The 23,969-nt window shown below is 43.8% G+C and overlaps 1 protein-coding gene across 1 annotated transcript in view; it reads left to right on the top strand.

Moving 5' to 3' along the window:
* REL (REL proto-oncogene, NF-kB subunit) overlaps positions 1-22,328 on the top strand; it is a 266,069-nt gene extending 243,741 nt beyond the window's left edge. Inside the window, exon 11 of the mRNA XM_069234380.1 lies at positions 18,336-22,328. Coding sequence (XP_069090481.1) covers positions 18,336-19,246 — 911 coding nt within the window. The 3' untranslated portion in view covers positions 19,247-22,328. The remainder of the gene's footprint in view (positions 1-18,335) is intronic.
* The last annotated feature ends 1,641 nt before the right edge of the window (positions 22,329-23,969 follow it).

The raw sequence follows: 23,969 nt of genomic DNA on the forward strand, positions 1-23,969 counted from the left end.
CCTATCCCTCACTGTCTTGCCTTTGCTTAGAAGCCGACCACTGTCCCCACACACTCTCCGACTCTCCGACCACACTCCTGTCCGTATCACATTAGTTATCCCATCTCCTGTCACTCCATCATGATCATGGCACTTTCCAGAAAATGCACTACTTGATGCTGCATTCAGGTCAGAACTATTAAATTCGATCAATGAATGTTTCGAATTGAACACTGGTTCCCTGCCCAAACACGCACACTCTGGGAGGCTTTCAAAGTTTACATCCGGGACGTTTGCATATCCAAACATGCAGTAGTCCTTAGATGCATTTGCGCTGACTTGGCCAAGGTAGAGCAACAGCTTCTCACCCAGGACTTTTATGGTGATGGCACTGCACAGGGCCAAATATCCCATAGACAGACACTCTGTTCTACTGCAGGAGTTCTGAGAACTTGCTGATCGCGAACTTGCCTTTCTTGGCAAATACACGTATGCCCGGTCTACAGTGAGGATGAGACACCTGGTCGCACCGCTGCAAGTCTCCTTCATCCCACCTACCAGGGTTCCTATATCATGAGTGTCATCACTGAGACAGGTTCTGCCGTCACCAATAATGCCACCATAATCCCAAAATTTAATCCTACTACCAGCAACTCTACACCATGCGGCTTATAGATAAAACAAACGTGCTTAACTTCTTCCTCTCTTAAATAGCTATGGTGTGGATAACTGATGGGCAGATGCATTTCTTGTGAACCCTCTGACATTCACACCCTCTTCACAACTTGCTGGGCCTGGTCCAAACGCTGTAAATTTGTGGGTGCTACCCTTTTATATTCTCCTTTTATTCTCCTCACCAATAACCCATGGCTCCGATTGACACAAGAGATATTGGTTCAGCATACACTCTCTTCCTGTCAACTGCATACTATGGGAGATCTCTTTACAAATATCAGAGTCGACCTACACACCGCTTTTGAGTCTGCAGGGACCCCATCCTCCATCGATAGGTTTATGTGCCTGCACCTTCATAGTACCCTGCACGACAAACTCCCTGAAGAACCTGCCGAGTTCCCTTCTCTCACCTTGGTGATATCCTCTGCTGACAGCTCCAGATTAGTGTCCAGTCTCTATCACTCCTGCCTTGCACTTAAGCCAGTAGGTATACGTATGTCTCACGTGGCATGGGAACACCATCTAGGTTACTGCTTCCCTGATAAAACATGGGCCTTCTGTTGTACACAAACTAAGTAATTATCCTGAAATAACAGACATAAACTCCTGCATTATAAATACATGCATAGAGCATACACGACCCCCAAAAGCCCTAGACAATTATAACCGTGCTCGCATCAGTGCCCCTGATGTGCAGCTGACCATGCCGGTTTTGAGCACCTTACATGGAATTCCAACATTTTTTTGGACCTATTGGACCGTCATATTTGCTCTGATCTCCATCATTCTAGAACACACAACAGATCCAGATCCCCGAATGGCACTCTTAGGGTACATTAACCCCTTGAGCCTTGGCCTTCGGAGATTCACCGCCATGGCCTTGCTCTTAGCTAAACGGCATATAGCCCTTCTATGGGGCAGTAATGCGCCTCTCGCCACTGCTGATTGGCTGAAAGATATGCAATACTGTAATACGACCAGTGAACAATATGCCTCACTGCAGCCTCCTACCACCAGGCCTAAAGACATTTGGGCACCTCTCTGAACATACCTTCTGACTCAGGACGCTTCTGTTGCCAATGGTGCCACTGATTGAATCACCAGCTTCCCCGCCCTTTCCCTTCCCCCATTTTCTCATCCTATTCCTTCAATGAGTACTGCTGATGTATTCACTGATATTGACGTCATATATGTATTATGGAATGTACTGTTTGCCTATGGGTATGATGAACACATTCTCTTTTTTTATACTATGGCAACATGGTTTGTTTCCTTATGAATATTTAATTTAAAAAAAAGACCAGAATCACAAGTCAGTATACCTTATCCCTGACTTCAGTACGATAATACATCTGCTGTCATTATAAGTAATAAAGTGTTGCAACCATGTACATACATTATAATTAATAAAGCATTGCAGCCTTTCTAGATTAACATTTACTGTCAGCACAATAACACTTTTGATTAAAGCACTGTAAATAACACCTGTAAATAAAGCATTGTCAATAAAACATTTAAATAAAGCACTGTTAAAGCATTGTACATACCAGTTTTAAATAAAGCCTTTTGAAAACATAATCCATGTGTCTTTGACTTTTCCAAAAAACCTTAGTCTACATAAACTGCAGCCATAGAATCATCCCCTAGAGGTCACTGTACTCCCAGCCATAAAGTGAAAGCTCCATTCTTGGGAGTGCTTAAATACCAATGAAAATCCTAGGGTGGTCACCTTGTCCTAGACCCTGCAAACATAGGGTCTGTACTTTTGCTCATCCTTTTAAAAAATCCTATGGGGAAGCAGCTGCACTCCTGAAGCACTCACACTCTTTTTCCACTGATGGAGGTGCCCCTGCCATCCTGGGGCTACCGTATTTGTAGACAAACTTTTGGTTGAGCAAAGCCCCATAGGCCATTATGGGGGACTACCTCTGGGTGCCTGAATATTTAATTAGCAGCTCCAGCCGCTTTCTTTCCCAACTGCCACACGGCCTTCCTTTTTTATGTTCCTTTTTTTTCTTCCTCTTGAGGGTGCTAAGTCCCACTCTTTTTCTGTATGGGGCAGTTGGGGAGCCCACCTACAGCCCGATCCCCACCTACTGCCCCTTCCTTGGCAGCCACAGGGTCTGGAGTTGGGAACCAAGGCCCCTTTCTTGTTCTCTTGGTAGGGTTTTGACAGCCCTCACCAGATTCCTCCTAGTGGTGGGGCCCCACAGTGGGGGTCCTGGGAGCCCCAGAGGAAAACATTGGATCCCTGGGCCTCATGAGCTTTGGGGGAGGGAAACCTCATGCACACCCTTTCCTAGGATTATAACTTCTACCCTGGGGCCTAGCCTAGCCCCGAACGGGTTCTTGGAAATCAGCTGCAGAGCTCCGCGTGCTCCATGTCCTTGAGGAGTTTGGGAGGTATGAGGTAAAATGTCAAATCCTTCTCCCTTGGAAACCTCAGGCCCTTTTGGTAATTTTGTCTGATCTTATTTTGCTCCTGTTGTCGAGCCTTAGCCGCCTGGAGCCTTTGACCTATGCACACTTTTCAGGGAGATGGGTCCACTGGCTCCCTGCTCGAGCCTTTCTCCTTTTTCTCCTCTGATGCTTCTCTCTTCCCTGGTGCAGAGGTCCAGTCTTTCCCCAACTATTCCTTAGGGGGTTAAGGGGAACAGTTTCCCTGATCCTGGGGAGAGACCTATCAGTCCTGCTGTCAACTGTTAGAAGAGTCCTTAGTCCAGGTGGGCATGGGGAGGTTCCTCCTTCCAGGTGTCCGTAGCTGCTGCCTCCAGTCTTCTAGCACCAACAAAAAACACACTCTTCCCATTGTGCAAAACCTTTTAAGGGAGGACAGAAACTTCTAGAAGACAGGCACCCCTGGCCAATCATATGGAGCCATATCACTTCTCTGCCTCTGTCCCAACCCTCCTGCACAGCATGCTGGGACAATTCAAGATGGTGTCATCAATGAGTCACAGGTTACATCTCCTCTGGGGGCCTTCAGCTCCACCTCTTGCTGTCATCAGGATAGGACCTTTCCCACAAAAACGTTAAAAGAGGAGCGTCCTACAATGTTGGCTTCAGAGGTCTGGACTCCTTTTTTCATTGGGCGATGACTGCCCCATCCTTGGTACAGTATGACAGCTATTTGATGGATGCAGATGTTTCTCCACAGCTTGGCCCCTAGTCCTGCTCACAGTGAAAAGTTTTGCAGAGCTTCCCCTCCACATACAGACTTGTCTGGCTGCTTGGCAAATGGTATTTATTGGGGTCTCAACCTCCCCTTCTCATAGTCCATTTGCAGACACCAAATGTGATTTAGGGTCTTAGGGCCAGATGTAGCAAGCAGTTTTGCCCATTCTGTGTCTATGGGAAAATGTGTTCATACACATGGCCCTTAATCTTTAAAGTTTTATGTTGCAGTTCTGCTTTTTTGATGTACCCACTCCCCTACTTGCTCTTATTTTTGAAAAAGAAGTCTGTCATAGCAGGAATGTCTCAAAAGATGATAGCCCTACAACACAGACCATGGAAATGACTGGAGTTCACACCTGGATGTCAGCCATAGTGATATGTGCATCAAAAGGTTAGACCAGGGCCCCCCAGCCTTACATCTTTTGATTCTCTTATCAGCCCTATCTCCTTCCTGGGTTGTGTCAAGGCTCCTTCCTTGTGACTTCTCACTGAATCAAAGAGCACCCTTTGAAGTGTACAGGGGAAGGCTGCTCATCCCCCTCCAGTGTGTGTTCCACCCAGCTTAGGGAATGCAGCAATAAGCACATCTGTGTGGTAGGATCTCTCCACATCCTCTGTATTTCATCATGCAGGTTTGGGTTTCCCAAAATTAAACACAGGGCCCTTCATTTATTGTATTATCCATAGGCACACATACAATATACATATATCTTTTTTTTCACTGAAAAAAACAAAGGACACAGGGACGTTATATTTGAAGTTTTACCAGTACAAAAGCATAGAAATTCAGATTCAGCAGTTATAGTTATACTTATAGTTATACTTATGGTAGGAAACTATTGCTCGTTGCCTAAACTTACTTTCCTGGACGAGTTATAGTTTCTTCAGATAAGTAGAACTATAAGTATAACTATAATTGGTGAATTTCTATGGTTTTGTACGTGTAAAACGTAAGCTTAACTATAACGTCCCTGTAACCATTCATTTTGTCGGTGACTTTCTCTGTTTTTTTAACACGCACGTTGTTATAACCAGCATGGAAAAAACTTCAGCTGTGCCCGGCAAGGGTCAGCTTCATGCACCCAAACCCAAGCAGCACACAGCTGAAGGCTGTGTGCAGCATGGGGTTGGCTGCAGTGGGTGCTTTTTCCCAATTTTTCTCTCGATCTGCAGATTCACCGTGTATTTACACAGGGAGCTGTGCTGAGCCCCACGGAGGACCCGCGGATCGGCCGGAAAAAAAATTGGGCAAGTAATCTTCTGAAGCTAAGATGGTTGTCAGTGGATCTTATGTGTGTGGGTAGTGAGTTCTATAGATTGACTGCTAGAACAGAGAAAGATGTTACACCTGTGTTATTTTGCTTGTATGTGGGAACGTTGAAACCGGGAGAGATTATTGAGCCTAGGTTCCTTTGTTGTATATATTTATTGATTTTCTTCCTGAAGAAGAGTGGTCCTTTGCCATTTATTTCTTTGTGTGTGATACAAAGCATGCAAAGGTGGATCTTCTGGTAACTGGTAGCCAGTGTAGGGCATTCAACATAGGGAAGATGTGTGCTTGTGGCTTTACTTGTAGTAGTCTAGCAGCCGTGTTCTGAATTCTCTGTAATCTTCTCATAGTTGATAGAGGTGAGCCATGATACAGAATATAATGTAACCGTCATCAGATGTGAATCTTGGAGTCATCAAACTGAATCTTGGAGTGTGTTTGCTTTCCGCACCATTGCTGGCTCTGTCCTTGTCCCTTCATTACATCCAGTTCGATCCTTTTAAATATTTGTTGTCTATTCATATCCATATGTTAATGGGTAGATAACATTTGGTATCATTTTGTAGGAAACTAGAACAATGTTTTACTTTCCCTAGTCATAAACCCTACTTCAAGTTGTTGAAGCCAACAAGAACTGTTCATTTGCCCAAGTTTAACACTGTAAAGTTGGAATTTATATTGTGTAGGTCACTTTTGTGTCCAACCTATCTCAAATTATGAAACTGTGTTTTACACTCTGGCTGTTGTCTGCCATTGGTCAGTTTGATTGGTTCTGTCATAGTAATTTTACAAAACGAATTAATTGTGGGTTCAGTTAGAAAACAATGCTAAACACGAGAAGAAACCTTCCATCTTATATACCTTATGAGATTAGATCAATGAATAAGATTGACTATTTGCAGAACGTACAGAACAATTGATCTTAGTCATCTGAGCAGCATGCTATCTGCGTCCAACTACAGTGTGGCTGGGACTTTGTCAGACAGAGACATCAAAGATCTTCAATATGTACATGTTTTAGTGTGGGCTATGAGACAATACCTGTCTGTTACTTTTTATGGGATTCACACTGATTTGTGGACAGAGTAACAGTGTTCATTAGCAGGTTCTTCTAGCAGTTTTACTTTGAATCAGCATGATATTGCGCTCTCTCCACATTAATCATTAGGTTAGGCAGATGTAGAAAATCGGACATACTCTTAATTAGGCAGACAGGAAATCCTAGTAATCAATACCGTTGTTATTGACTAATTAATACTACTGGTATCTTTCAACTATTTTGCTCTTTAGCCACAGACATCCTTTCACTTTTTCTGGAGCATCTGAGGGATATATGAAAACAGTACTGTACTGAGGTCTCGCCAATGAAGAAAGACAAAGATAACTAAGAGATTGATATAGATTTGGCGGCTGTAAGACATCTGCCACAACTTGGCGGATGTACAGAGGGCTCTGCTTATAGTGTCATGCGTGGGGCATATGCCAGACCTAAAGCTACCACTACGTTATCACAACTTGGTTAGACCTTTGTTATTTACTACGTTCCTATATTCCTAGGTTGTTCCAATTGACAAATGAGTTGTTTTATGTTTAGGGAAAGTGGGACATCAGCCAAAATTGTCATATGGCCCATCTGCCCTATTTAGAATATATACAATGGTATACACTCTAAATTAACGGGACATCCTCCATTTGTATATACTCTGAAAAATGTGGACATTGGCCAATTTTCAGCAGATCGCCCACATCTTCCAAACCTAAATCAGCCCCTTAGTTATCTGGAGCTTCCTCTCACCTCTCAGCGACACTTTTAGGGTGCCTTTTGACAAATTTTAGGGTGTGCAAGTGATGTCACCTCCTAAAACGACAGGTTTTAAGCCCTTGAGGGACAGTTGCAAACAGATGTCTGTGACCCATCCCCATCAGGGGCTGTATTATATATAAAGCGCACTTTCCCTGTTTGAGCCACAGCACAACTTTCAAATGGTGCACTGGTGCACAATGGGAAAGTGCACCCTATTATGGAAAATGTGTTGCCCCCATTGCAGCCAGAAACTCGCTCTGCCCCTAGAGCAGCGCATTCGAGTGAACTGGGGAACATCTCCTTCAACGCTGTTCTGTGTTTCACAGTGCAGACTGCACTTTCAAAAGAGGAAAGAGATCCCCTTTGAGGCGAAGCAGTGACTGATTGCACCTGCCTGCAGGGGGCTATCTGGGGGGTCCATGGGACCCCTTTTTTCCCACCCCAGAAGGCTGCTTTTAGAAGGTGCACTGAAAGTTTGCCACCTTTTTTGTAGTGCACTCCTACAGTTATGTTCGCCTCTGCTCCCACATCAGCAATATGGCATTGGTTTATCAGCAAAAAGATTTCTTCATTTGCATGGAACCACGCCCCCATGCAAATGAGGGAATGCCCTCTCATTATAGCGCTGCTGCTACATGTGCACCAGCACTATCAGTATTACAGAAGGGGATGCACAAGCATCTGCGGCTCCATCAGTAAAACCATTGTGCCCCTGGGCGCACTAAGCGGCCGCACACACACATTATGCCCCTAGAGCACAGTGTACAATACGGCCCTATATGTGCCTGTGGTGTCTGAGGTTGAGCCACAACTACATAATCTGCGGAGACTGTATGTCGATGAACCCGAAGTTCATCAGGCGACACTTTACAATCACACCATGCCAGATCGAAGAGTTCCACGCAGCTATGCTCAGGCTCTTTGGTTCTCTGCCGACTCCCTCTAGTGCATCTGCAGGCCCCATGGAGCAGAGAGGTCCTCCTTCTGGATTACCGCTGGCGAGTTTGCCCTTGGCACCAGCAGGAGCCTCTGAGCCTCTTCTGGCCTCTGCTCCAGTATCGACACTGTCTCTGGCGCCCACTACCGTGCGAAGCCATGGTATATCAAGAGTAACACAGAATTACTATACTCCTACAATTCTGCCAGCTGAATTGCAAATTCTGCCTATCCCTCAGAGAATCTATTGTTCCAGCAGGAAGCTTGGGTTCTCCATCCCTGCCTCCGCAAACTCCACCTTCAAGCATGGCGATGGATCTGTAGCAGCAGATACCTTCTACCTTCTTTCGGAGGTAGTTGATGTCATCTTGCCAGCCAGGCGTCCCTTGACAAAAACGGCATACACTTGCCACTGGGACAAATTTGTGGTTTGGTGCAACACTCTTTGGTGACCCCCTCCAGGCCAAATTGTCAGATGTTTTATTATTTGTTCTGTCACTTGCCCAGCAAGGCCTTGCTCTAGGATGTTAAGGGTTTTCTTTCGGCCATCTATTCCTTCTTACGGTTGCCTGATCGGCCCTCTTTGTTTAAATCACCTGCTGTGATGCTTTTTTTTTTAAAGGGCTGCAACATACGTTTTCTTGTGATGCCCCAGTGGTACTTCAACCTTTTTCTAATATATATCTGATGTGTACCTCATTCGAGCCGCTCCACAGTTGCCCTTTATGACTCCTTGCCATCAAAACGGTGTTCCTACTTACCATCACCTCAACAGTGCATGAGTGAGCTCTGTGTGTTCCTCCACCATACCTTTAAGAAAGAGGAGCGGGTCCATCACTTGGACCCCAAGAGAGCACTCAGCTTTGACATCGATTGCCCCAAAGACCACCAGGGGGACGATCAGCTCTTCTTTGTCATTCGCAAGATGGGAGGGGGAAGGCTGTGCAGAAGTGAATCATCTCTTGCTGGATATTGCTTTTCATTAAAATCTGCTACACACTGATGAAGAAGCAGCCTCCAGAAAGACTGGTTGCCCATTCCACCAAGGCCAAAGCTGCTACCATGGCATTAGCACGCAGAGGCCCTGTCCTACACATGCCCAGCAGCTACATGAATGTCCTTCCATACGTTCATGAATCCCTATTGTCTGGACAGCCAAGTCTGCCAAAAAGAAAGCTTTGCCTGCTTGGTCTTGCAGGACTTTCTGGTTTGAGTCCATCCAGAGCCCTCCTCTCATTAAGTATTGTTGTGGTATCTATTCAGAAGATGAGGAGCCTGCGACTAGAAGTCTCTATGAGAAGAACAGGTTACTTAACTTTGATAATGCTCTTTCTGGTAAGCACTCTATCTAGCTGCAGATTCCTCACCGATCCTCTCCGTTCTGTTTGTACTCTACTTTTAGTAAGAGCCCAATTCTAGGAATCTGCACACTGTCTACCAATTTGCTTTTGGGTCTCCACATTCGGGGGCACGAACTGTCTTGAAAGCAACTGATAGCAGCATGGGGGTGTGACTCCTATATAGTCCCTGCACATCATTTCCAGAGCAGTACAGCGTCAGTGCCGAGCTGCAAGGTGTTACCTTCTGACAAAGTTTACTGTTTCAGTCTGACACCTGGCGACTATTCAGAAAGTGAGGAATCTGCAGCTAGATAGTCTCTTCCAGAAAGAACATTACCAAAGGTAAGTAACTTGTTCTTTATGTAATTGTGAAAAGAAGAAACAGGTATAATTAGGCCTACAGAAATTGAACAGAAATTTATAAAAAGTCAGGGACCTTCTTTATACAAATATGTTGTTCATGTGCCCTGGCGGTAGGAGTGCGTACGCAATTGAAGCAGTCCTAACCTGTTATAATCTTGGTGTTTTTTTCCCAAAGACCATTATGGCTTTTTATGCTAGTCCTAGTGTTGACGTTAAGGCCCATATTTATACTCTGTTTGTGCCGGATTTGCGTCTTTTTTTTTCACGCAAATTTAGTGCAAACCTAACTCCAAGTTTATACTTTAGCGCTAGACCCTTCTAGCACCAAAGTTATGGAGTTTGAGTCATTTTGTGGACGTGAAAACCTACCTTGCGCTAATGATATGCAAGGTCAATTCCTGTGCAAAAAATGACTCTAAGGCATGTGCGCCTTAATTATCCTCCTGCGTCATTTTGACGCACAGGAGGAGGCGGGCCTTAAAAAATGGCACCCAGACGGATTTCTGATGTTTTTTAACGCCTGGGTCAGGGCAGGCATTAAGGGACATTTGAGCTCATTTCCATGGTGGGAGACCATGGAAGCAGTTCACAGGTGCCCTTCCCTGCCCCCAGGGACACCCCCTGCCACCCTCGCCCACCCCTGGAGGACACCCATGGATGGGGGGACCCATCTACAGTAAGTAGAGGTAAGTAATTTTTTTTTTTTTCAGGTGGCGTGGGGGGCCTAACTTGGGACCCCTACATGCCACTATGCCCAATGGCCATGCCCAGGGGCGCAGGTTTGCGTCAAAAAGTATAAATATGGGCCTGAATTTAATAGTTACACATGTGCTTCCTTTGAGTTGAATCAGGGTACTCAGCAGGGATGGCCCTTATCCCACCTTCTTTTCCTTCTTGCTATAGATCCATTGCTCCATATGCTAAATACATCTTCTGAAATCAGAGGCTTCTAGTTTGATAATTCCTGCTTCAAAACTGTGGCTTATGCTGACAACATTCTGTTCTTTACAGAAAAACCTGACACAGCTATCGTGGCTGTACTCAGCATTATCCAGACCTTTTCTACATTTCCAGGTTACTCGCTCAATGTGGATAAAACTGAAGTTCTAGCCCATAACAAACACTATCAACCGTCCTAAATCGGCAACACTGGTTTAGTGTGGCAATCAAATTACATGACTTATTTGCGCATCTGGTTTAGCTGTGATTTTACTGCCTCCGTTTTGTTCAATGAACAAAAATTGTGGACAAAATCAGGGACCTTTTAACTGAGTGGTAACATAAACAGATATCATGGTGGGGAAGTCTGGAAGCCTTGGAAATGATGGTTACTCTGTTAGTCAGTGACTTGTCCTTTATGATTCCTGTATGACGTTCTCCCTCATTTTTCTCCACGATAGATAACATTACCTCAGCTTTCCTGTGGAATACCAAGAAACCTAGAATCAACTATAGTAAGCTACACTTAAATCATAGTGCAGGCAGTTGCTTATTGATTACAAAACTGTATTCTTGGCAGTTCAGAGTTCAAGGTGCTCACGGGTTTTCTCGGGATTCTATTAAACATCCACCTTAGTTGCTGATTGTGCACTCTTTGTTCTCCTTGTTTCATCACTGCCTCATTAATCATGTCCTCAATTGAACCTTGCTCATACTTGTCAAATCATTCTGGACATCACGGAAGCCCTAAAATTGATGGATAAGCACCTCTCTGGTGACTTCTCTAACTCTAATCATATGTCCCTATGGAATAGTAAAATGATTAAGACCATAGTCTCTAGTATTATTGTGCCCAATTACGTGGCTAAGGGTATTAATATGATCGGTGACCTCTACTTAGATTTGCAACTTATACCCTTTGCATCCCTTCAAAACAAACTTTCCCTGCCCAAAATGGATTTCTATCATTTCCTGACAATTAAAAGGAAGATCTCCAAATTAGGTCCTCTTCAGCCTCCAGCTTAGGTCACTTTCCTCGATCAGTGTCTTCCTACAGGACACACTGCTTCTAAAATATACACTTCACTGCACTCCTCTACTAACGTTCCTTCCACTTGTTCAGACCAAATGGTCTAAGTATTTCCATAACCTAGACAGACTATCCCTTCATCAGATATGTGGGTGAAGATTTATACTCTTCCTCTACCGAACAAATGTATTCCCTCTTTAGGTCAAACTAAACTAGATTGAACTGTACAACGTTACAGTATGTAATGTTGATGCTATCTAGTCATGTTGTCATATATGTGATCTTTTACCCATGTACATTTTCCACCCATCTCTAGTTGTCCACTCTTGTCATTACTTGGTGTGTTCATTCTGTTCACTTTCTCAGAGACCTATTCTGTTTTTTCATCATTCCGATGTTCTGTAATTTGTTCCAAATAATATCACATTGCCTTTGATCGTTACATATGCTTACACCTCTGTGCAATTGCTATGCTTACTTTTTCTGTTCTAATGTTTAATTCCTATCATAATATATAAATAAAATATTTTGAAAAGGGAGGGAGGCGCTTACGCAAAGTCTAAACATGACTTCCAAAGGATGCTGCCAGCAAAAAAGAATACTGAGAGGAACCACTACCCATCAACCTGAGAAGAAAGCCAGCTGGATATACAAGGGGATATAGCTCACACAAATCTCCTCCAGCTTCTTCCGCCATCTTCTCCAAAGGCCTAATATCCAGTACAAAACTATACACCACACCTTCGGAAGATCTGGATTTTTTTTTGCCTTCTTTTGAGTGGTGCATGTGCAGCATATTGGCGGTCTGCCCGAGACACTTTTAGGTGTAGTGGCTCCATGGAAACTCTTCAACTTGGAGGAAAAGGGCCAGACAGGTTCTGTGCTGACGGTATAGCACAGGACCCCTCCACTCACCAGAGACATTTGCTCCTTGCAGTTCAGTGGAATGATGGGCAGCAAAGTGCAGAAAGGAAGGAAAACGGAATGCTGAATTCTTCACACCATCCCACATGGAGAGGAAATACACTGTCCATCCAGCCCCGGGCAGACTGAGATTCATTGTATTTCTTGTGTAATGAGGGCCTGAAGTTTTTCAGTTCTGACTGACATCCAGGAAGAAGTAACATTTGCCAATTTATTTTAGATCGATTATTGTTCATAAATATATTCATATAGGTTTGTCTATTTGACATTTATTTTTATTTTATGTGTTGCCATACAAAACAGATACAATTGTACGAACACCGTATCATCACCGTATCAGAGTATTAATCAAATATTACAACCAATTCCTGTCCCCACCTATCCCTCCCTCCATCCATATATCAGCAATATTCTCGACCGAATGTATGGCTCGTTATAATATACAGTTAGGTGCTAGTCCATTACATGTTCCCATGTTCCTGATCCTTCCTCTGTGCCCCTGCCCTTTGTCTCAGACGATGCTCAGGTGCTCCCAGTCTGACTGGTGCAAATTTCTTGAATCCCATGTTCCCCAAATCTTCTCATATTTTTTCTCACAGCCCCTATCCTTATAAACTTCGCTTTCCAGGATTTTGCAGCGTTTCATGCCCTCCTCCAATCACCTAAAAAAGGGGGGGTTCTCACTTCCAGATGACTGAGCGATGTCCTGCATTGCCATCATTTAACCCAAATTTACCAGGATCTTATGGTATCTCATGAGGTCCGAGGTTTCCCATATACCCAGTAAAGCCGTTTAGGGTTTCATATTAAAGGCAGTTCCCACGGCTCCCACCAATGAGTTTGTTACTTGCTCCCAAAAGTGGTGTACTGGGCATGTCCACCAAGTGTGTATGAATGTCCCTTCAGCCCAACATTTCCGGAGACACAGAGCAGATCCAGCCTTCCCTATTTTATGGATCAGTGTTCTGGTATAGTAGGTCCTATGATAGAGTTTCAGTTGTATTAACCAGTAGCTAGCCTTAATAGCTCTTTCAAATGGGAAACTCAGGCCCATATTTATATTTTTTGTGTGCTGCATTTGTGTCATTTTTTGACGCAAAAGCGGCGCAAACTTACAAGATATAATTGTATTTTCTAAGATTGCACTGCTTTTGCATCTAAAAATGACATAAATGCGGTGTAAAAAAAGTATAAATATGGGCCTCAATGCTTCTTGCCAGTCTTCATCGTCAGGCTCCCTGACATCCCGTTCAGACGTCTCCTTAAGGCGAGTCCCTGTGTGTTTCACATTAGTGTGTCGTACTTGAGGGATATCAGTTTGTTTCACCTGTCAGACCAGTAGCCTCTGTTCTAGCTGGCAGTTTGCCTGTGTTTCCTCAGCTATATTTATGCTATGAGTGAGTGCATGTCTAAGTTGTCTGTATTTACGCCATTGTGCAGTGGGCATGTTGTATTCTTTTGGAGATGATGAAAGGGAACCACCCCAATAGTATCCCGTACCTCTGCCAAGGTTGATGTACCAATCGCATTCCACCCTTCTAAGCCCTGCAGGGCAGTCACTTGCCTCAGTAGTGTGCCTTCCCAAAGCGGTGTGCGAGGTGTGAGTCTTGTGTCCCACTTCATCTCCTTGAGCAGACCATTCCATATCTTTACTACTGTCCCTGATGTTGGGCATGCCCTCTCATGCAGTCCACTCCCTATAGTGCATGCATGCAGCTGTAGTCTCCCATTCCCCATCTGCCAATTCTGAACACCAGGTCCTCTCTATCTGCATGCACCCAATCGTTCACTATACTGACCTGCTCCGCCTTACAGTATTTCTGTATGTTCGGGAATGCTATCCCTCCCTCCAATTTAGAGCGCTGTAAAGTCTGTAATGCTATGAGTGGTGGTCCACTCACCTAGTGTAGAGTCCTTAATACGGTGTCTACTCGTTTAAAGAAGGACTTCAGTATTGTAAATGGGCTATTTTATAAAATGTATAGTAGTCAGGGAAGAGCGATCATTTTAAACATAGCTGATTTACCCAGTAGGGACAGTGGCAGTGTACATCAGTGTTTCACATCACTTTCCAATCTCTGGATCAGCTGATTGAGGGGTTTTTGGATATAGGAATCGGCATACCCGGTTATCTAAATACCCAGGTTTTTGAATCTGTGTAGCTCTACTCATAGCAGTAGTTGCAGAGGGCCGGATGACCTCCATCCCCCCATTGGGAAGAGTAGCAATTTCTCCCAGTTAACCACAAACCTGGGGTCTTCCTTGCTTGCAGCTGAGCTAATGCCACTGTTATTTCTGCCTCTGTGAGATCCTGATCTAATATTTCCCTCTGTTCTCGGCTCAGAGCCCAGTCTCAGGGGTCTCGACATTGGGGACAAAGAAGGCGACCATATATGTCGTGGATGCTTCTGTGATTTGTGCACTGCCCCTCACAGTTTCTCCTGTTTCTAGGTGGAGCTTTCTTATCGCCATAGATTCCTGCTCCCTGGCTCCCACCCTGGCTAGCAGCTTACCGGCCTTATCTCCGGCTTCATAAATACCCTTCTGTTTGACAAGAAAGGAAGTCTTCACTTCATGGTGTGTGACCTCTCAGTATTCTTGTTGTTTTCGCTCTAGCTGCCATTAGACTGATGCCATAGCTTGGGCGACATGGTCTTTTTCCAAGGCTTCTATTTCACATTCTAGTGCCTCCACCCGTTGTAGCCTCGCCCTTTTATCTCCCACTTCCCCCCACTATCAGTACATATCTGAGAGTCGATTTATATGCCTCCCAAACTATACTAGGGCTATCCACAGTTCCTTCATTGTCCTGGAAGTAGAATTTGATGGCCTTATCTAGTGTCTTCACTACCTGTTTGCCAGCCATCCTCCAGGTAGCCATTCTCCAACCCTGTGGAGCCCTGTCTCTACAGATGTTCAGGTTGACCTGCAGCAGAGAGTGATCGGAGATCCCTCACGCCAGGTATTTGGCCTCTAGGAACCTGCCCACTGTCTCTCTAGGTATCTGGATATAGTGAAATCTGGAGGACATGTTATGTAGATGTGAGTAGCAGGAAACCCCCCATTTCTCACCCATGAAGTGCACTCCATACATCAGTCAGTCAGAATGCCTGTATGAAATCCCCCAACTTCCCCATCGTAACGGTCTCCCTCTGGTTTGGTGCTCATTCTGTCTATGTATGTGTCGTCTACCAGGTTGAAGATCCTCCCCCCCCACATGATATAGGCCCGTCGTAACCAAACCAGGAGTTGCCTCCCCGTTTGCAGTGTCTGTAGTTGAAAGCCTAGTGGGGCATGTTTATGAGGAGAATCACATCTTCCCCTTACCATTCTCCCAGTATGGCTGTGTAGCATCCTGCCCTGTATGAGCATGTACGAAGGACATGGATAAGTGGGGACTTTCAAAACAAGAGTGCCACACCCGTGAACCCGAGGTGTACTGCACGTAGAATGCCACTCTATATTTGCCCCGTCCTAAACTTTTGTATTGTTCGTCCATCAGGTGGGTTTCCTGAAGAAATTTCCCGTCTATGGTATATCTACTAAAGGCCCCTGTTACAATGCCTCTTTTTACTGCATTGCCTATGCCATTGGCATTCCACAATATCAAGTTCATGGTTTGTGTCTTTGTCACAGCAATCCTGAATGACCATACGGGGCCATCAGTGCCCCAGCAAGGGTTGTATCTCCTCCACTACATTTGCGGTATGGTGTCCTTTTGTGCATAGTGATTATAACATTCGCCAACCGTAACACACTCCACTCCACTCTCCTGCCTTTCCGTGCTGTGGTCCAGAACATGGCCACTACCCCAGTTCACGGTATGTGGTTGCCCTTAACCAAGTGAAACGTTAAGGAAAGTCTTCTGCACTATATTATGCAAGAGTAGTCCTTGCAGGAGCTAAGCAAAAATATAGAAAATCACATGGTGTACTGCGCAATGGCTCCTCACCATCCCTCCATTGACCCAGAGCTTATGCTTCAAAAGTACTAATTGTTGGGCATGTGTCCGCACTTAGTGGCATCCAGCCCCACGGATCCGCATATCCCATGTCGTACTTACAGTTCTCACATAGGTGTGATGTCAAACAATATGATCCAATGTCATTGGTGTGATCATAGGTAGGTGTTCCCCCTTAGTCTCTGTCAGACCCTCCAGAGTCTGTCCCACTCTCCCCTCCTCTAGTGCTATTACCCTCCATTTATTATTGCCGAGAATGTCACTACAGATTTTAATTTCTTCCACCACCTTCATCTGTGCTTTCGTCAGGGACAATCTGCTGCCTGCGCCTCTCCTTTTCTTGGTTTTCCACTGCTGCCATGCGTGACCTCCCTCTGACGGGGCTCCCAGGTCTGACCACAAGCCCTGCTGTCCCATCCACGGCCACCCCTCCTGTGAAGATGTTAGAAAATGTACCATGTCTTGGTGGACTACCCTTCGCGGCGCCGGAAAGAATAGAGAGTATTTAATGCTTTGTAGTCGCAGTGTCTTCTTGATAGGTATAAATGTCACTCTCTGCCTTTGGCCCAGGGTTGTGTAGTCTGGGTATTTGTCAACTTCCTTCTCTTCAAGTGTCCAGGGGCCATGTTTATGGGAGATCTAGAGGATATTACCTCGGTCTCTGTAATTCATGAGCTAGACAATGATTGGTCAGAGGGTCGCCCTGGGGATGGTGCTCTTGCTGGTATCCTGTGCGCTCTTTCGACTGAGAAAAACTGCAAGGGTCTCCCTTGTAGCACTACTTTTTCTAACTAGTCCAATAAAAAGTTCCATGCTTTGCCCTTCAGCCTTTTCAGGCACCCCTATGATCTACACATTGTGCCTTCTGGATCTCCCTTCCGTGTTTTCCAGATGGTCTGTAAGGCCAGACATCCCCTTCTACAACTGTACGCAGCATTTTGTGAGATCTTGTACCATCGGGTGGGTTGTGTTCAGCTTATTTTCTGCCTCCTAGACCCTTTCTGCCAGCTTTTTGTGGTCTTCTCCCAGTTCGAGATGTAGATAATGGGGGATATGTGGCCCCCGAGTGAGGTCAGGCTTCCTTACCACAGGGATCAGTTCTTGTCACCCCCTATTCTGTATTTCACAAATATATGCCCTCAGGGTGCAAGCCTCGCTGTCCGCCGACTCCATATCACATTTCCGATGCAGAGCTTCCTGGGTCCACCCCCCCCCCTCCCCCCCCCCCCCCCACATCCACCACAGCTAGTTGTGCTTCAGGTATTGTGTCTGTCCCTTCACTTGGTCTTTCTTAGCCCCCAGGCACCCCTGCCCCTTGCCAATTGGGGTATAGTGGTCTTGCAATATTCGATCACCAGGCCTCACTGCTCAACAACTGTCACCAGACCCAGGGACTTGATCGTGGCAGGTCGCGCACTCCACAGGCTTCCTGGTAGTCTGGTGACTCCACCGCTTACCAGTCCTGACAAATTCTCTTGTGACCACCATCAGCCACACTTTGTCAGATTTAAGGTGTTCTGTAGGAGCCTCTGCGCTCCTGATGTACACTTTCAGCGGGTCCGCTTGCTGCACAAGGCTCTGGGTGCCATCTTGTAGACCTTCCCCTGATGAAGAGGCTCCCTTCAGGTTATCCAGGGCTCTGGTTACTCCTCACCCTGGGTTCATTGGGCATGTTAGGTCCAACAGCTCCTCTGTTCCTGTGTGGGCTGGGGACAGGATAAGTGGCTCCAGGTTGCTGTTGACGGCGGGACCTCAGCCGAGCATGTCTGCCACTATCGTACGCTAGGCCACGCCCTCCATATATCTATTTCTTTACTGCTTGAAAATGATGTAAATTTTGAAGTTTTGTGACCATCTATAATAATAATGAGTATATTGCACAATTGTTAACATACATCTTTTGAATTATGCAACTTTCTTCCTGTGCTCTTTTCCAGAACCATCTAATGTGTTTCCCCAGTCAACATGTGTGAGACAGGCGCCTGGAACATCTTTTGCAGCTACCCACATCCCATCTTACCGCGCAATGAGAGATTCCATCACAAGTGCATTTCCTACTTCTGAAGGACAGACGGTGGTTCCACAACTCCAAAGTGTGACCATGGCTCCAAGCTGGTCTTCACAATATTCAGCTGCACAAAGAAATACAAAGAATACTTCTATTAATGCCATTAGCATGCGTCCATCAGGACATACGGCTGTACTTCAGTTCAGCCCACAAAGTAGCCTACCTACACTATCTGAAGATCTTTTGAAGTGTTTAGATCTTCCTAGTGAGCCTATCAACAAGGATAGCGTTGGTTCTAATGGGTTTGGCGCAACATCCTCCACACAGACAAGTTTGTTTCAGGTCTCTGACAACAGCATAACACAAGGATGTGCCATGAATGTCATTAATGTTGCACCCCCATGCAGTGATAATACTCAGATTAGCAACCTCCGGTATGTAAGCCAAAACATGGAAAACGTAGTATATCCTCCTGCACCAGCACTAACTGAGCATGACAATCAAGTACTCCAAATGCCACTTGACACCTTGATGGAAGCAGCAGCATCAGGTCCACTCAGCTCAGTTTCTCTTTCTGGACAAACCTGCAACTTCGGTCAGATGGACTTCAACTTCCAGAACAGTGATATCCTCAGTGAGTCAAAACCAACTGTTGTTCATCTGCAACATAATCAGAATAGTACTCAGCTGAATTATTTTGGTATGGAAAGTGCTCAAGCTGAGGAACATTATGCTCGTACCAGCTCAATAGAAGAACACAGTTTTGCCACAATCTCAGATTACGAAACATTTCTGCAGAATTTATCAGACATATCGGACGTTTACCATCCACAAAAGTAGAGTTTTGTAAGAAATCATTGCTAAATTGATAAATTCATAGTATAGACTACAAGACGGATCATTTTCTACAGTTTATGGACTCATTCATGTTAACTTTTTATTTATTTTATTATTTTGTTTATCGAAGCACATACACCACTTGTAAGTGTTGGACCACTGTTCATTTTACAAGGGAAATTCAACTAATTTCCACATTTTATCACATGTTAACAATGAAAAATCCTTCCAATGCATTTACAGAAGCTTGCAGACAGACAACAAATCTGTGACCAATGTAATTTTCTGGACAGTAGTTGTTTGGTTCTTTCTTAAGTCCAACAAGCAGCCAATTGATGCTTAGCCATGTTTTAATTCAGTCTCTGCAATAATATTTTAGTCAATATGTACATATGGAACTATTGTTGCAATTCACACTAGATTATAGAAAATATAAACTTCCACAGTGACAATGCCTTATTTATTGCTGTGTAACTACAATATGAATATAGCTAAATGCAATTAGGAAAGAACTTAAACTGGCAAGGCACATTTTTTATGCCATGACATAATTATATTGATAAGTAATTCTGTTAGCAAGGTATTTCAGTCTTCCCTTACAGCTGTGTTAAACTTCAGAATCTGGAGTTGTTCCTTTGGAAACAAATCAGAGTGTTGTATTGCATATAAAGCAGCACATAGGATCGTTGATTGACACTGATTTACAGAACAACTGGTCTCCAAGCATTGCACATTGACAACTAGCTTATCTCCTCTCTTCCAAACTGGATGTACTACAAAGCCACTGAAACTTCACCTACTAATCATATTGTGCTACGTAGTAAGAAGGTTTATGCTAAAACCCTAACAAACTATTTTTTCCCCGTATGGAAGGGTTCATAGTTTCCTGGCTTTGAATGTTAAGCAACAGATGTTGAAGGTCTGGCACGTTTCACTTTAAAGAATGTGCAGCTTGACTTGTGTTGGGGTAATATGGATAGATAGTTGTACAAAGATATTCATCATGCTGCAGCATGGAGCAGTCTTCACGGAAGCAGATGTACTTTTCAAAAACCTGGTTGCAGAGCTTCCAATTGCGTTGTCTATCCTGAACCACAAAAGAACCAGATAAATTGAGAGAAGTTTTTGGATGGAATAAAGTTCTCAATTTGAGTTAGTAATTAGCTGCCATGTTAATCACTTTGACATATGTGTTGGACTTTAAAGCAGACCCAGGATAAAATACTGTGACTTCTCTTAGTGAGGATCTTCTCAGTACTACAGCCTGCATCCAAGTCAGCTAAAGGAGACTACATAAAGTCACAAGGAACAACAAGAACTGTGCCTTTGTGGAGCCTAAGCATGGGTAGTTCTGTGTCACCCAACCACTTCTCACTTCAACACATTGCTGCAGGTGGTTAATGTACATCATCTGCATACTAGTGCACTATAATGCCTTTCATATGATGTGGGTTATATACAAAGATATGGGTGTCCAAATCATTACAGAACCCATTCAATTCAGGATCCGTCCTGGATTCAGGATCCTTCCAGTCTCGTAAATAAGTGAATGTATATTGTGAAGATGTAGTACGTGATCTTGCGCCAAAATTTGTAGGCCTCTCACTGTGTTAATAAAAGCCTGATGATTGGAGGTATTAATGGCTGCAAAGAGCTGAACAGAACTAGTAAACAAATACTAGCTATACCTAGTACTGAGACTGAGAGAGGTAGCATCTGCTGTCACCTGCAGAGTGGCTTTCTATATACCTTTGTTTATAACAGTCCAAAGTATAGGGCCCCGATTGCAAACTATATTGCACTACTGCAAATGTTTGTGGTATCACAAAAGCTTGCTCTTGCTGGTAATGAAATAATTGTTGGCCAGGTGGGAAAAAGGCCATAGTGAAGTTTAATATTTAACCAGGAATATACCAATCTTTGTAGGCCGTAGCACACAACTGTGTCATGTGTGTGTCAATTCATTCTGTAGCGGAAGAGAAGTCATTCAATTGATGGTCTTTTTAGTTGCATTATTTGCCTCTTATGCATGTCCTCTTGGATGTCGCCTTAGAAAATAAAGATCTCCTGAGCAAGCAACTCTGCAAAATGGTTGCATCTACCTCCAACAGGGATGTGCTTGATATATTGTGGTCAATAGGAAACAAACTGTATTAATACTTAACGTTTGAACTAGTGACTACATTTGGGTCAAGGCCTTTCAAATGAGCTTTCTAAATCTTTGGTATGCTACTTTGCAGAACTTTACGTGAGACCCAGTTCTTCAGAAGATCAGGGGGCTGGGAAATTTGACCTTTAAGTCATACTGGGATAATGATGCCCATGAACAACTTAGTTCTTGAAAGATAGTTCTAGCGAATTTGTTCAACTGTAACCCATTAAAAGATGTGCATGTAGCGGATTTGACTGATGCTTCATTTGCTGCTGATGTTATTTGCTTAGAAGGTTACCCTGATTGTTTTGTACTCTCAGCAATTCCTTTTCATGTTGGTCATATTTATCCCTCATGCAAAAGAACTAATGAAATGATTGCACCAATCTGTCTTTAGAGATGGCTTTCCAGCAAGCATTGGCAGATGGTGAACACCTAGGTGTAACCCATTTTACCCTGGATCTGACGGGGAAGGCAAGAGTTCTGTAAAAATCATTTGCATTTGAAAGCTTACCAAGTAACTCAACAGCTGGTGAAATAAGGGAAATCATCTATTGATCATTGACATACTCATCAAGAAGTGCTTCACTGTGCAACAAAAGTGTAGTACGAAAATACAGAAATTGCTCATAAAATTATGTAACTTGTCTTGATAGATAATGTTATTGAATCTTAGACTGAAAACTGATAATACTGACACCAAATTGAAACATTATGTATGATGTAGGAAGGGCATTTAACATTATTTTTGGAAAATGTTTGTGAATCTCATTCGTCACTGCTGCATAGCCAGAGGCCAGTGCTTTTATCATGATCTATGACCTCACTGCAATGCAATGTAACAGCTGTTCTTTTCAAACAAAATTTGTCTTTATGAGAATGTGTTTTTTCATTGTACAAGCTTCTGTATTTTGTGAATATATGTTTTGCAGGAATAACGTATTTTTAATTCATTTTTTTGAATTATCTGTTGTTTGCTGTAAAGCAAGCCCAGTCTTAACAAATGTAATGACTATGTCATTGTAAAGTCCAATGGGAAATTGGTAAATTAATGAACTGACTCTATCACAGCTGAGTAATGGGTCAACTTAATCACCATACTTTCCAGGACTCCAGAAAGCTTTGGAAATGCAATAACGAACAATAAATCTCATTTTAAATGGGCCCCACTGGCCATTCAGTAAGAGTGAATACAGAGAGACAATAGCAAATATAGGGCCTGATTCTAACTTTGGAGGACGGTGTTAAACCGTCCCAAAAGTGGCGGATATACCACCTACCGTATTACGAGTCCATTATATCCTATGGAACTCGTAATACGGTAGGTGGTATATCCGCCACTTTTGGGACGGTTTAACACCGTCCTCTAAAGTTAGAATCAGGCCCATAATTTTTTCTTATAAGGTAGTCTTCATTCTTCCATGCCTCTAAACCTTCCGCCCTTGTCAAAGTTGTATGTAAAGTTCAAAGCAGTACGAAGTATATCCCTGCCCCCGTGATGGGCCACTCCATCACACCCTGCTTTATGACTCTACAGAGTTGTACTCTTTTTGCATCATCAACAGACATTTAAATTTAAAAACTAGTAATGAAGTAATACCCTTTTCTGTCTCATTCTCAGGCAGCACTAAAGTTTGGCCTGATTGGGCTAGGCTTTGTTGCACTTCAGTGAGTATACATTTTCCATCTATTTTCTTCTTCATATGGTGCTTAGCATTATAGATAACAGTGTGAGCCCTTTTGGGAGTATACCATGAAAGAGAAGTACCTTCTTAATCAGTAATAATAGTTCACCACTCATCAAGATGACATACATTTGTACACATAAGCTTACAACTGTATTGTTTTATGTTCTTCTTAGTAGAACGTTCATGTACATAAAGTAGCATGCATCAGGATGTAGTGGCTCTTCCCATGGAGAAGAACTTTGGTTCATAATATATTTTTACAAAGATTGCATATTCTTAACACTGGATGCTATTTCATTCAAAACTGAATGAATCCATTGGAAATACCATTATGCTCTTATTATCTTCCCCCTTATAGTCTCTGATAATGAGGCAGTCGCTTCCTCTTATAGACCCGTACCTCTTGCTTTTCTAGTTATCCTTCTTGAGTAGAGAACAACACATTGTTTCAGGGGTGCTGGAAATGCAGCCCAAAGTCTTCTCAGATCTCTGTACCACTCACGTGGTGCAGGTACATCAGCCAGAGCTTATCATCTTATGTGCTCAGGGGACCCTTTTCAATCAAAAAGAGGGTGGAAGCACACTGCCTACCATCCCAGCATCAGTTGGCCCCAATGCATCATAGTAAATACAGTGCATGATTATTCAGCAACTTTAGTGAGCTATTGGGCCGATGGGCTCTGAGATGCACCTCTTCCCTGGGAGTGGTACTAAACCCGAAAATACTATAAGCAGCATTGCCACCACTCCCAAATTTCACCTGTTTCTCTCTATTGGAGAAAGGCAACAATTCTGAAAGATGTGTCTAGAGATGCACAGCACTGGCTGAACCAACAATGGCAAATAGTAGACTTTCAACTGAAGTGAGTGTTATCATACAATGTAT

This window comes from Pleurodeles waltl, chromosome 5, assembly GCF_031143425.1.
Source record: "Pleurodeles waltl isolate 20211129_DDA chromosome 5, aPleWal1.hap1.20221129, whole genome shotgun sequence".
NCBI classification, from domain to species: domain Eukaryota; kingdom Metazoa; phylum Chordata; class Amphibia; order Caudata; family Salamandridae; genus Pleurodeles; species Pleurodeles waltl.